Source organism: Alternaria postmessia (assembly GCF_024291825.1).
Source record: "Alternaria postmessia strain BMP 2775 chromosome Unknown scaffold_5, whole genome shotgun sequence".
Classification (NCBI taxonomy): Eukaryota; Fungi; Ascomycota; class Dothideomycetes; order Pleosporales; family Pleosporaceae; genus Alternaria; species Alternaria postmessia.
The window spans coordinates 181,122-194,019 of NW_026260078.1; the positions used below are offsets into that span (position 1 = coordinate 181,122).

Below are 12,898 nucleotides of genomic sequence, written 5' to 3' on the forward strand. Positions count from 1 at the left end.
AACGGCTCGATATGGATTTGGTTGAGAGACACGATCGGCTCACTTGCGCTTTTCCCTAAGCGGCGATGATAGTCGTGAGTATTTCGGGGCCCATTAGATGACGCTCTGAAGCGGGAGAGACACGCCGGGGCTGGCAGCAAAAGGTGGGGACGCTATTCTATCGCGCAGAGCATAGGCGAAGACGCAGGTGGAGGCCGTCAAACGTACCCACGGCGCGCTCACAGACGAGATGGCGACGGCGACCAGAGGCCACAATGCGCCCGGTGGACCGATTTCTTGTTGAGCAGGCCAGCTGCGATATGGCCATCTTTTTGTCTTGGGACAGCTGCCTCTGGACGGCAACCGACTAAGATATGCAGGTGACAAGAACGGGTATGGCTGCATACATTAGTGCCTCCTGGCGAGCTCGAGCCCTTGCCCTCAACAACAGGTGGCGTTCGACTGCGTGAGGGGTGTGGTTCGTTTGTTCAACCAAACTCCCTCTGCTCAGCACCATGTGCCTGTATCCCAGCTGTGGCCGCGCAGGGGCTGCCTCTGCCGCCTCCGCTTCGGTCGGCATACGCATTACATGATGAAGCGCGATAAGCACCCTGGCCAAACCATCATAGCACGTCGTCTCTTAACGGACCCTCTCTAGCACACAAGCCTTTCCCCAGATTTACCCTCGTTGATGCTCGGGTACTCGACCTTTTTTGCTTCTTCGTTCCCGTGCATACTCAACATGCTACGTCAAATCTCACGCTATCTCTGCGTCACTGCCCGTTGTTGTTGGGCCGGCACACGCACACACGCACACATACACTGCCACAGCCATCGTGCGACGACGACTGCAACAATCACCTCCATCTTACCCTCTCTGAATTGTGTCCAGTATCCAACCCTTCAAGGCCGTATGCACTAGGTCGCATTCTGCAAGCGGCTGCTGTTGACCACAGCGAGTACCTCTAGTATACCTAGGTACTTTTTCCTTTGCAAACTCCCCCCTCTGATGCCACGACACCCGCTCCAGACCGCCTGCAGACACGGGCAAATTATCAATAATCAACTATCGTGAGATTCGCGGCCCCGTATGTGCACAGTCGCACGGCGGCGCATGCTGCAAAGGGCCAGCACAGATGAAGCCGAGTCTAGGCGCAGCCCGTCTCCTCAGCAATCATCGTGAAAGTCCTAATACGGTAAGGCACGCAGCATCAATTTTCTGCACCTTGACACGCTTGAGCACGGATGCATGACAAACCGTGACTGCTTGTGCATCGCGCCAAGGAGCTAGACCACCGGCTTCGCATCCTCACCTCTGCTGCGAATCTCATCTCACTCTGCTCGCCAACCATTGCCCCAGCCTTCCGCTTGTGCTCGTTGTTTCTTCCCTATTATCCAATGCCGACCCGCACCAACGCTGCGAGGGACACGAATCCGAGCGGGACTGGTGCTCCACCACGAGCGCAGTCCAACAGCTATCGTGACTCGACGCTAGGCATCTTCGCATTGCTGCTTGCTTTCCGCATCGTGAACGCACTAACCCTGCGCACCTTCTTCCAGCCCGACGAGTTCTTCCAGTCGCTCGAGCCTGCATGGCAGCTGGCTTTTGGCCCCGCCACCCATGCCTGGATCACCTGGGTAATTTTGCCTTCAAGTGCTCCATCATCACCAGTTAGCTCACCGTGGGCAGGAGTGGAGATCCCAATTGAGGTCGTCCCTGCATCCAGCGCTATTCGCAGCCGTCTATCGAGTCGCGGCACATGTTGCTGACCTCTGCGGCTTGCGCTTGCCTGCTAAAGCCGAACTACTCCTAGCTGCCCCGAAAGTTACCCAAGCCGTCTTTGCAGCCTTGCTTGATTGCTACACTTGGAAACTTGCGGAAAAGGTTTACGGTCGTGGCAGTCGCACCGCTCTCACTACTGTACGCGACACCCGTAATCATGATGCAGCATTCTCTGATATTTGATCCTCCCTACTTCTAGCTTGCATTGTCTGTTTGCAGCCCATGGCAATGGTTCTGCGCGACACGGACACTATCTAATTGTCTTGAGACTACCATCACTTCGGTTGCTATCTATTATTGGCCTTGGCGGGGTGATTGTAAAACGCATATTGCACACCAGAACCTCGGCTCTCTCTCAGAGTAAGTCATGAAATCAAAACACCCTTTGCCTGCTCCGCCACCACTTTAGGCTCATGCTCCTGCAGGTTGCGCCTGTCACTACTTCTGGCAGCGCTTGCGTGTATTCTCCGGCCAACCAATGCTCTCATCTGGTTATCCATATCTATCCCAACCCTGTGGCAAGCCTCACAGCGGCCGCGCTATGTGTTGGCCCGTGAAATCCTGATTTGCGGGTAAGCTCTTGCTCTCCTTGCATCCGCTGCACGTTTCTCGTTCCCATAGTGCAAAGATCCATTGTCGGGTCTGTCTTTTCTGCATCCCCGGAGGTCACCAGACCTTTCCAACTGACGACGCTAGCTCCGCCGTACTGGTATGCTCAGTCGCGACCGATCGGCTCTATTACAGGGTCTGGACTCTTCCGCCGCTTAGATTTCTCTATTTCAACATCGCCCAGTCGTTAGCCGTCTTCTACGGGAGGAACCGCGGCGACTACTATTTCACCGAGGGTTTGCCGTTGCTCCTCACGACATCGTTGCCTTTTGCCGTGATCGGCTTATGGCAGTCGCTGCAGGGCCCAGAGCCAGAGCCATTTGGCTCAGCCAAAAGTGACAGACCGGATAACACAACAGCTTCAAGTCAAGATGCTACAGGCGGTCGGATACTTGCCCGTCTATCATGGACGGTGACTGCCATGACTGTGACATTGAGTTTGATATCGCACAAAGAAGTTCGCTTTCTTTACCCGATCTTACCCTTCCTCCACATCATCTCCGCCAGGCCACTCAGCAGGTTTCTCCCTCCCCATGCCGCACTGTCGCACAAAGCAGTTATTCTGTTTCTTCTAGCTTCAAATGTCCTACTTGCTAGCTATGCATCTCAGGTCCATCAGCGGGGGGTCATTGACGTACTCGCCTACCTCCGTCATAAACACGAAACACGTAACAGCCTGTTGAATACTCGTAGCAGTACCGGGAGCAACAGTCCTGCCGTGTCCAATACGACAGTCGGCTTTCTCATGCCCTGCCACTCCACACCATGGCGCTCCCACCTCGTCTACTCTGAAATCTCCGCATGGGCTTTGACCTGCGAACCGCCCATCAACATTCCCCTCTCCGAGCGCTCGACCTATCTCGATGAGGCGGATGAATTCTACATCAAGCCTGGTCCGGTGGCCTGGCTCCGTGGTAATATGGAAGATGTACAGACGATTAAGGCGAGTGGAAGTAGATCCGGCCAGCATTGGACGCGCCAGGATCCAAAATTTAAGCGCAAGTATCGGCGTCAGTGGCCGCAAAACCTTGTTTTCTTTGAGCAGCTCGAAGCAACCCTGGAGGAGTATCTTGAGGGAACTAGGTATCAGGAGTGTTGGAGGGGGTTCAATAGCCACTTCCACGATGATTCGAGGAGGACTGGTGATGTGGTCGTTTGGTGTTTGGATGGCGTGTGAGGTCTATCGTGAATCAATACTACATAGCAGCTGTCCAAGCATACGTCCAGCAGTTGATTGGATGATTTAATCTCACATAATCGCTCTTTTGTATACACCATCGAGCCGAAAGCCTACACTCCTTGTGATACATTTTCAGAGACACTATCAGCCGATACTAGTAGCATTTGACGACACCCACGTAACCTCTTTCTCACGTCACAGTTATGCCACAGACCTATTCCGCAAGATAACAGAACAAAGACACAGTACCCATCTTCTCAGTTGCTTAGAACAATGCCATCGTCATCACTCCTAGCGTCCACACCATGACCTCATTAGCCTCGCATATTCACAAACTGCAGTTGTACCCTTGATCCCAGGATACCGGATCCTCGTATCTGACAGGTCATCGTCAGGTCCATAGGCCTAGAATCCCATGATCTTCAGGGTCAGTTTAGGATCTGTAGTTTCGGGAATTTTAGAAAAAAAAAGGTTTGTGGGGAAGAAGAAAGATATTGGTGCTAAGGTGGGGACCCGAGCACCCTTGACGACGTTACGAGCAAAAGAAAGACCAATGGGCATACCACTTTCAACGGTACCGAGATAATTGTGGCAGAGAGAGAAAGAAAAAGAAAATATAGTGGGCATAAGAGATTTGGTGGTAGCGAGATAGGTTCCAGGGAAAGCCTAGATAGACGAGTCGACTGGAGCTTTCGCTTCGAGGCTTCACAGCTAAGATGTATTACTTCATATGGAACATAGGAAATAGCCATTCTTTTGCCTCTGACGGTTTCTCGCCTCTTCCGGGATCAACACGGACACATTTAGTCCCAAAACAAAAACCAACGAAAAGACCATCCGGATGCAGACCAAAGAAACAGATCCCGCTTGGAGATATAGACAATTTTCTGGTCCTCCAATCAACAGCATTCTGAATTCAAACGCCACGATCCTGTACCCAATGCCTACTGGTCCTAGTATGCCTTCCGAGCCTAGAACGCCGCGCTGAAACCTCAACATTTGCCAATGTGATCCGACATACCCAAAGACCTTTTTGGAACGCCTGAGAATGCAATGTGACCAAGGAAAGTATCAAGCGAGAGCGACAGCTTTTGCGCTAGCGCTTGATGTGACCGAAGCTGGTGGTGTGGGTGGTGCAACATCGATTGCAGGCGCAACCCAGCCCTCCTGGCGGGCTATCCACATGACCAAGTTAAGGTCAAAATTTTCGAAGAAGACTTCATCAAGGAAGCGAGCCTTGACACCAGCGTAGGTGTGGTACTCTTCGCGAACAGTCTCTGGGTCAACTCCAAGAATCCTTCGAAGGCAGGCAATGGTGCATCCTGTGCGGTGCTTGCCCTTGTTACAGTGGACGAGGATCGGATGGTTGGTGCGATCCATGATCAGGCGCAGAGCTCGTGACATTTCGCACGATTCAACGCGAACTTCGCCCTTGTTGGCCTTGATATGGGCGTGGAAGTGCTGTATACCAGCCTCCTTCATGAAGCCCTGATACTCTGATGAGAGTGGCTCTGGGACCAGAGTCAGAATTGTTTTGATTCCAACATCTTTGAGGAATCCGTAGTTCTTCTCCTCGGGGTAGCTGCTGCGGTATATGCAACCTGGAAGAACGGCACCGTAGTTGGAGGGAGGAATTAGAGACTGCAGCCGATCGGGTACCGAACGAATGGAAACGGCGGGTGTGAGAGTACCATGAGACTCTGCTGTGCAGGTCACAGAGCACTCGTGGTTTTGAGGATCCACGATAACCTTCAAGTCCTCGTGCTTGGTCTCGCCAGCATGTTGGATAAGCCCATCACTCGCAGTGAGCCCAAGAGAGGCGACAAATTCCCTGATCCTTTCGAATAATACGCTTTCCTGAGCGTTTTGGTCATGGCTGGTAGACGTCGCGGAGTCTCGGTTTGGTACAGACATGTTGGAAGCGCTGCAGAGCTTCGAGTCGGAGTGTGTGAGGATAGTATTAAGGGTATTAAAGGTATATGCTCAAGCCCTGCCTGTGTTGTGCCTGGACAAGTTTTGGTCAAACTTTCACAGTGTCGGTCGCAGTAGCTGGATATGCTCGGTAGTAGGTGCGAGTGTCCTGGATGTGAAGTCGTTCGAAGACAGGAGACACGGGGGCAGAAGCCGACGCGGGCAGCCTTTTTCACTGTTAGATTTGATCACGCGCGGTAACTGGCTCGCTTTTGAGGGGTGCTCGGTAGGCAATCGCGCTGTGAACCACGGATGGAGTGGTCGTGTGCGCAGCGGCGAATGGAAGGGCACGCTTTGGAATTGTCGGGGCTGTTCACGGGGCGAGGGTGACAAAAGGTGCAGCGCGAATGGAAGAGCAGGAACGTACCTCGCTGTTACCGGCTGGTTACAGGACACATGTTGGGAGCGTCTTGCGGTGATGCGAAGAGGCGGCGAGGTTCATTGTGGTTCAAAGGTAGGGGTGTGTACTGTGGGTGAGGTGGTGTGGGCAGTGTTCGGATATTTGTGTGGTGACAAGTCGGGGCGGTAGCGAAGGAACGGCAACCGTAGTTCGCGGGGGGTGAGAAGTAGTGTGATTATAACAAAGGCTGGTGTTGTGGACAGTGGAAGAAATCGGGTCGTCCTAGCGCGCCTTTCACGGTTCGAGTGAGATGCGTCGGAATAAATCCGTTTGCCTGGTCGACGAATCTCAGGGTCCGCCAAGCTCCGTACGTCACTTGCCGCACCTCTCCAACGGTACTTTTTGCATGCAGGAACGCAGAGCATATAACTCATCCATGTGAATTTGTCGCCTGCGTGATAGCAACCCTCTCCAGCGACCAGCAAACAGGACGCGAACCCCGCACTTGTCTTGCCATGCCTTGCCAAATGACGGCAAGCACAAAGCAAGCGCCAGTAGCACCTGGGCCTGCTTCGCTTCTGCTCCAAGGCGACCGCCCCACCACCGTCTGTCGCATGGTTCGGACTTGGACGGCGCGTCTCAACACCGTCTCGCCCCCGAGCCTCAGCGACAGGTTTGATGCCCTCCTAACCCCGTCGGCTCCGTCATCGCTCCACTCGTACGATATGGAGCCGTGGGTCTGGTTTCTTGGTAGAACCAAGAAATCTTCTCAAGAACTCCACGGAACAACCGGCACATAAGAGACGTGAATAATACAGTAGGCGCGTCAGAGCATTGCTGTACACGGCAAAGGCCAGTTGGCGAGGCTTAGCAGGCTACTCGCCCACAAAGCAGGCCGACTACTCATATACAACCATCTCATAATTTGCCTTAGCTCAGCTTCCGTGCCACAATCATGCTGATAGTCACTACCGCCACTTCCGACTTCTCCTGCTATTTCCTTCAGGTGCTTTGCCATCGCCATTGTTCGCATCCACATAACCTCAGAGTCTGAAGCTCAAGGGGATATGCCGGAAAAGCATCGAGAACCTTTTCCCACGATTGCATGGGATCTCGTGCGGACAAACATCCTCTCAGACATCGATCACGCATCGGTGCCTTAGGCTGCAGCTTCCTTCTTTCACACTTCTCCAAGTCGAATTTTGCATCTCACCACTTTCACGTGAAAACCCATGCGATGATCCGCTAACCATAAAGGGCTAGTCATCTCTTCCCCAGAGTCCATGTGTCAGGCCGTCGAACCTCGGTCACTCCACCAAACACGGTAAGCATCGTAACATTTCTAGATCCTCATTACAACTCATTGTTTCTTGCTCTGAATTTCAACAATATGGAGCCACTGCGATCAACCTCGCGCTCACGTCGCTCCTATCCGAACCTCCACAATCTCTCCATAGCCCCTCTCAGCGCCAAATACCCTCTCGATGCATCCGTACCGCCTTCACCCGACGAACCAGGGACGCGCACCCCTCGAACATCATACATCGCGCAAAAGTCAGCGCCGGCAACACCGGGTGTATTAAGTCTTAGTCAGAGCCGCAGCAGTTCGCGGCAGCGTCCCAAGAAAGCATATGCGTACGAGAGTTATTTCGTCAATCCCCATTCCGAGGTTCGCGAAGTCGGAGACATACCAAAAGCAAAGAGTACAAGCGTTCTGCATCCGGGTGTCAGTTTTGCAGACGATGTACTAGGTGTAGATACTGGGAAGAAGAGACATCATACACGGAAAGGCACAGCACCCTTGCCCTTACACTCTCCTCTCGTGAAGCACCATACCAGAGAGTCAAACGAAGAGTGGCTGCACCGCGCTGGCTTAGCAATCGCTGGCGAGACAAGGGATAGCAAGGGTCAGGGTTGGCTTGTGAGACGAGAGAGCTCTACCAGTCTGGTTGGACAGAGTGACCAATACGAACAACATGCTTCACACGACGATCGCCGTATGGCTCTACTCTCTGGCGAACATCTTGGTGACTCGGATTTCCCCACCTTCTTCTCGCCACGCATGTCTAGAGTAGGAAGTCGCGTAGGCTCTCGCGTACCCAGCGCACGGCAGAGTCGACGAGGTAGTAGAGCAGGTAGTCGAGTCGATCTAATCATGTCGGCGGGATCGAAACCGCAATCGGGAAGAGCCAGCTTCGAGATCTCAGAGCTAGATGAGCGCTTTATTGAGCCTGATTTCATCGAAGCAGATGAGGAGAGCGACGGCGATGAAGAAGAAGTCGCTCGTCTGGCGCGCGAACGCGGGTTTGGGCTTGGAAGTTGGATGGATCGTCTCATTGGTTGGACACTGTTTTCGGTTGAAGAAGATAGAGAAGGCTCCGACGACGAGGACGTGGAAGAAGATAGAAGCTTGCGACTGGATAACCTCACCACAGAGGAGCTGAAACTACGTCGCGAAGTCGAATCCAAGCGACGCAAGCTCGAACGAGAAGCGATCATCGCTGCGTCAGCTCTGCGTGGACAAGGCGATGCGACCACTACGGATACAGATAGCAGACCAACCACTGGGGAATCTCAACGTACTGCGGCTAATGAAGAGGTCGGCGGTTGGCAAGATGCTGCATGGCTACTAAGCGTTGCTTCTAAAGCTTTGTTCTGATTACGATCACTTAGACAATCCATGATTATAATCGCACTACAGAAAACTGTGAGTGCTCGAGAGAAGGAATTCTTTCCGCCGACATTTGTTCACAGCGCATCAAGCTCGTCCGTCCAATTTGTCCTACCCAACCTTCAGACCGTTATCCACCGCCTCTTGCCCGTCTGACATACTCGGTGGTCTATCCTCCATCTTCGTACCCCAATCACTCTCCGTATCTCCCAGCACGAGCTCCAACGTCCAACCCTGGGTGAAGAACTCATGTCCAATCCAATTCTTTGTATACACCATGCCATTCAACTTAGCGCTCTGAATGTAGATGTTCTTGTACTCTTTGTCGAAATTGGTGTTATGTATAGTAGCAGTGGCGTTTGTAAGCTTATTGGTAATGGATATGGAAGGGAAGAAGGGAGGAATAATAAAGTAGACATTTTGGCCTGGGTTTGGGAAGAGACCAAGCATGCTGAAGAGCGTGAAGGATGCCATGCTACCGGAATCGTCGTTGCCTGGAAGTCCGGCGGGTGTGGCGTTGAATCGTGATGGGATGTCTGTGCTTCAGGTTAGTGGCCATAGACTATCTCACATGACTTTGTCTCTTCCTTCAGGGAAGACTTACAGTAATGCGCTCTCTCGGCACTGAGCGCCGGCCTCCCTGCAAAGTGCGATAGGTATACGGTGAGAAAAACTGGTTCATTTCCAATATCCGCTAGACCACTCGTGTGGAAGTAGTCTAGTCTGCGCTGGAATGTCTCATCGCCACCGAGTAACTCGATAACTCCCCTGATATCGTGAGGTACGAAAAACATGTACTCCCATACACTGCTTTCAAATGTCTCGGAAGGGTTGGACGTCAGCGAACAGAAGTCCGTCAAAGGACTACAGGCAATAGGGTCTTGGTAGCCCCAGGTTCCGTTTAGATTCTTCGGTTGAAAAAAGCCCGTAAAGCCCGTATCGACACCATTGATGGAAGAGGTTTGATCAGCCTTGAAAAGGTTTCGCCAGTTTGTCGCACGAGAGAAATACTTTGCTGTCGTATTCTTACCAAGACCTTTTGCCAGGGCGGCGAGGTTATAGTCGTTGTAAGCATACTCCAGTGATCGAGATATACTCCTCGAGTTTGTGCCAAAGCCGTAAGGGTCGAAGTCAGATACTGGGATGTAGTTCAAGTTTTTCCAACTAGTTAGGCCACCACGACCCTCTTTACTCCACTCCAAAGGCTCGTTCTCCGCGTCGTTGACGATAGCTTCGTAGGCGAGTTCCCAGTCTATACCGGTTATGTTTTTAACGTAGGCATCAACTAAAACATTGTCGGCGTTCGAACCGCCCTGTGTCCAACCTTTGCAGGTGCTCATCATGCAGTCTGGTAACCAGCCGCGGTATTTGTATGTATCAAGAAGACTTCGTATCAAACCAGACATGAGCAATGGTTCCAAGACGCTGAGAAAAGGTAGTTGCACGCGCCACATATCCCAAAGACAGTAGAAACTATCAAAATATGGTTCGTTGCTTTGCCAGTGTGGGTTCTCGCCAGTGTAGTTCTGAGGTGAAATCATGGTACGGTAGACCGCACTCCAAAAACTGGTCTGTATGTTGTCTTCCATGTCGCCAGTTTCGATGACTATTGGAGTGATTTTCTCACGCCATACGTTCTGGGCCGATGTGACGAGTGTATCGAAGTCTGCATCGGGCCTTGGAATTTCGCTCTCAGCACTCTGGCAAGCCTGGTCAGTGCTAATGAAACTCAATCCCATCTAAGTTGTCAACCAAAAAAGTCAGTGTATGTTTCACGTGTAGTTCATACAGAAGAGACTTTACCCTCGCAAGTAGTGGTCCAGAAAGTGGGCCATTGAAGCGTATGAAGCCACCAGCTTGAACATAGAAATTGTTGAACCCACGCGTAACATGCAGCTCTTTTGGTTGTTCACCAGCCCTATCGTTGACCCATACTCCAGAGTCTTTGACGGACCCTCCAGATATATCCAGGCAAAAGTAGGCCATATAAGAACCTGCCCCGAAGCTTGGCAGAAAAGTGGCATTGCCTTTCATTCTGCCCACCTTCTGGCCTCCGTCCGCCTCTATAGTGATGGAAGCATTTTGGCGACTCGCCCATAAATCTGTCAGATCAAGCATTACAAGCGGATCGTAACTTTCTTTTCGAATAGATGCTGCTGAGAAATTAAAGCGAAAGAGCGCAGCGTGTTCAGAGACGGTCATATCAGCGCGTATCCCGTTTTCCAGTGTTACCCCAAAGTAGCCTGGACGTGCTTCGACTGATTCGTTTCGATAATGAGTTGCGCGTGCTGCGATTGAGAACTCGCATGTGTTGATATCAGTGCCTGAGCAGACTTGAGGAAAGATAGGGAAGTTGCCTAAGCTTGGATTTCCTCCGGTTCCAGAATCATGCAAAGCCGAGAAGCCAGTGATGTTGCTACCATCGGTGGAGAACCCTCCAGTATTCTCGCCATCTACATCTGCAACGGCTTTGTTTGTTTTAGCATTGGATGTTGGTATTTGTCTCGTGCTGCTAACCTTTTGCCATGCTGTAAGGTAGTGTTGCACCTGCGAAGACATTTCCGCCATCCCTACTGCCGATCAACGGATCGATCCATCGCAGGGCATCCAAGCCTTGGATTTGCTTCGCATGTGTTCCTGTCTTTGACAGTGTTACAAGATATGTGAAAGTCCGGATACAAAGAATCAAGGTTTTCATGTTGAAGCTTGGTGCTCGCGGCCGCCTATACACTTGTGCCGGAGCAGAAGAGCGTGTATCTTGGTGGGCAATTTCAACCTCGATGCCCTTTGAACAGGTCAACGGTACGTGTGGTCGCTCCTACGGTTTGGAAGTTGAACGGATGGGGTACACAGTGAACGAAGGTTGCGACGCGTGCTGGCACTGACTTTGTTAAGTGTCTGACGAGTATCGTCATAGTAAGGTTTACTTGTACTAGGAGGTTGATGGTTCCTCCCTGTCTGAGCGGGGTGTATTGCGGGGTAGAGAAACCGGCTGTCCGGTATTGTAACCTCAGACTCATCTGCATTGTAGCATCTGTTGATCATTGTCGGTGACTCCAGAGCGCTAGCAATAGGACATGGGGTTAAGATTCTGAGCTTATCTTCAGCCTTGCACAGCGGTCTCGCCGTAGCGTCTCGCCTTGTTGCAGGCCAAGAACACGCCCCGTGCTGCCTGCCCCACAACCGGCTTCTTGTACTGCTGTGCAACTTACGAAGCAACCACAGCACCCGTAGGTCTTATACGGCAATAAGAAAAGTGCACACGAATCCCATTGGTTGTGTGTCGAGTCCAAGACCATTGTCCTAAAATGGATACCACCGAAAGATGTAAGAACATGCCGGTGGGTATGCAATCGTAATTTCAGGTGTGCTTACTACAGGCTCTATTGCTGGTTCTGAAAGGAGTGGTTTCTCGTATGGAGCATAATCTTCGATGCATGGTTTGGAGCCCAGCGATCCATAGGCTAGCTAGTCTTGTCCGGGTCGTGTACCCGGCTAGCCGGACCCTTGGAGAAACAACAGACACGGTTGTGCTTTTTCAACCAGACATGATCTTTAAGTTCCTTTGCCACCTTGGCAGTATTGGAAGACCCTACCACTCATGTGAGAAGTGAACAATTGCAGAACTCAAGCAGAAAGACATCCATCTCGAAGTGTTAAATTCCAATGTCTTTCCGCTCCAAATTTCTACCAAGTATGATTTGCACAGTTTCGAATTGTTCGTTCAACATGGCGGTATTGTTGTCATCAATTCCCTTTGCTGCGAAGGTGCTGTGAATTTGTGCATTCCCATGTCCAGTGAACACGAGGGCTTCGTGCGTTTCTTGTGCGGCATCACATCGCCAGCCGTATACCGTTTTGAACGAATTCATTCTTTGAAGCTGTTGCGTATATCTGGCGACGACCTTCTCGACAGACTCCATGCATTCTTTCTTAAAAATAAGCCTTTCTATTGCCAGTATCGGGGCCTCTAGAGGAAGTGTGTGCATGCCATCTAATTCCACGTGCATAGTCCAACAGAATTGAAGCATGTCTTCTTGGGGGCCAAGAACCTCGTCTCGAGCTGGAGAATCCAGGAATTTTTGGTGCGCATCCAAATTTGGCCATATGCCTAGAATGTAGATCAAAGCGGGGTCCTTGACGCAATTGTAGAACTGTGAATTTGTACGCAGCTTTTCTCGGACGGATGACAGGCTTTGTATCAGTGCTGGATCGTCTGCCGCCACCTTCCTGAGACGCAGTTGGATGATTTCGAGGACCGCCATGCTTCACCATGAATGTGGATAACGCAAAACTTTGTGCCGTGGACCAACCTCGTAAAGGGGAACCATGTAAGAAGAGGAGCACGGCGGGGACGGCACTCGG

General features: G+C 51.6%; 5 protein-coding genes across 5 annotated transcripts; 2 read left to right on the forward strand and 3 right to left on the reverse strand.

Moving 5' to 3' along the window:
- Positions 1-1,377: 1,377 nt before the first annotated feature.
- Positions 1,378-2,530, forward strand: J4E82_001323 (uncharacterized protein; the record flags this gene model as incomplete). The annotated part of the gene is made up of 6 exons (XM_051727638.1): positions 1,378-1,617; positions 1,670-1,900; positions 1,962-2,122; positions 2,188-2,334; positions 2,384-2,402; positions 2,459-2,530. The coding sequence occupies 6 exons, from the start codon at positions 1,378-1,380 to the stop codon at positions 2,528-2,530; spliced, it is 870 nt and encodes a 289-aa protein (XP_051592483.1).
- A 2,092-nt stretch (positions 2,531-4,622) lies between these two features.
- J4E82_001324 (uncharacterized protein) lies at positions 4,623-5,465 on the reverse strand (the record flags this gene model as incomplete). The annotated part of the gene is made up of 1 exon (XM_051727639.1): positions 4,623-5,465. One exon carries the CDS (start codon positions 5,463-5,465, stop codon positions 4,623-4,625), a length of 843 nt encoding a protein of 280 aa, XP_051592484.1.
- Positions 5,466-7,252: 1,787 nt separating this feature from the next.
- On the forward strand, positions 7,253-8,521 carry J4E82_001325 (uncharacterized protein; the record flags this gene model as incomplete). Its single annotated transcript, XM_051727640.1, has 1 exon — positions 7,253-8,521. One exon carries the CDS (start codon positions 7,253-7,255, stop codon positions 8,519-8,521), a length of 1,269 nt encoding a protein of 422 aa, XP_051592485.1.
- Positions 8,522-8,644: 123 nt separating this feature from the next.
- J4E82_001326 (uncharacterized protein) lies at positions 8,645-11,231 on the reverse strand (the record flags this gene model as incomplete). The annotated part of the gene is made up of 4 exons (XM_051727641.1): positions 8,645-9,069; positions 9,138-10,272; positions 10,337-11,001; positions 11,051-11,231. 4 exons carry the CDS (start codon positions 11,229-11,231, stop codon positions 8,645-8,647), a joined length of 2,406 nt encoding a protein of 801 aa, XP_051592486.1.
- Positions 11,232-12,189: 958 nt separating this feature from the next.
- J4E82_001327 (uncharacterized protein) lies at positions 12,190-12,798 on the reverse strand (the record flags this gene model as incomplete). The annotated part of the gene is made up of 1 exon (XM_051727642.1): positions 12,190-12,798. The coding sequence occupies one exon, from the start codon at positions 12,796-12,798 to the stop codon at positions 12,190-12,192; it is 609 nt and encodes a 202-aa protein (XP_051592487.1).
- Positions 12,799-12,898: the final 100 nt, after the last annotated feature.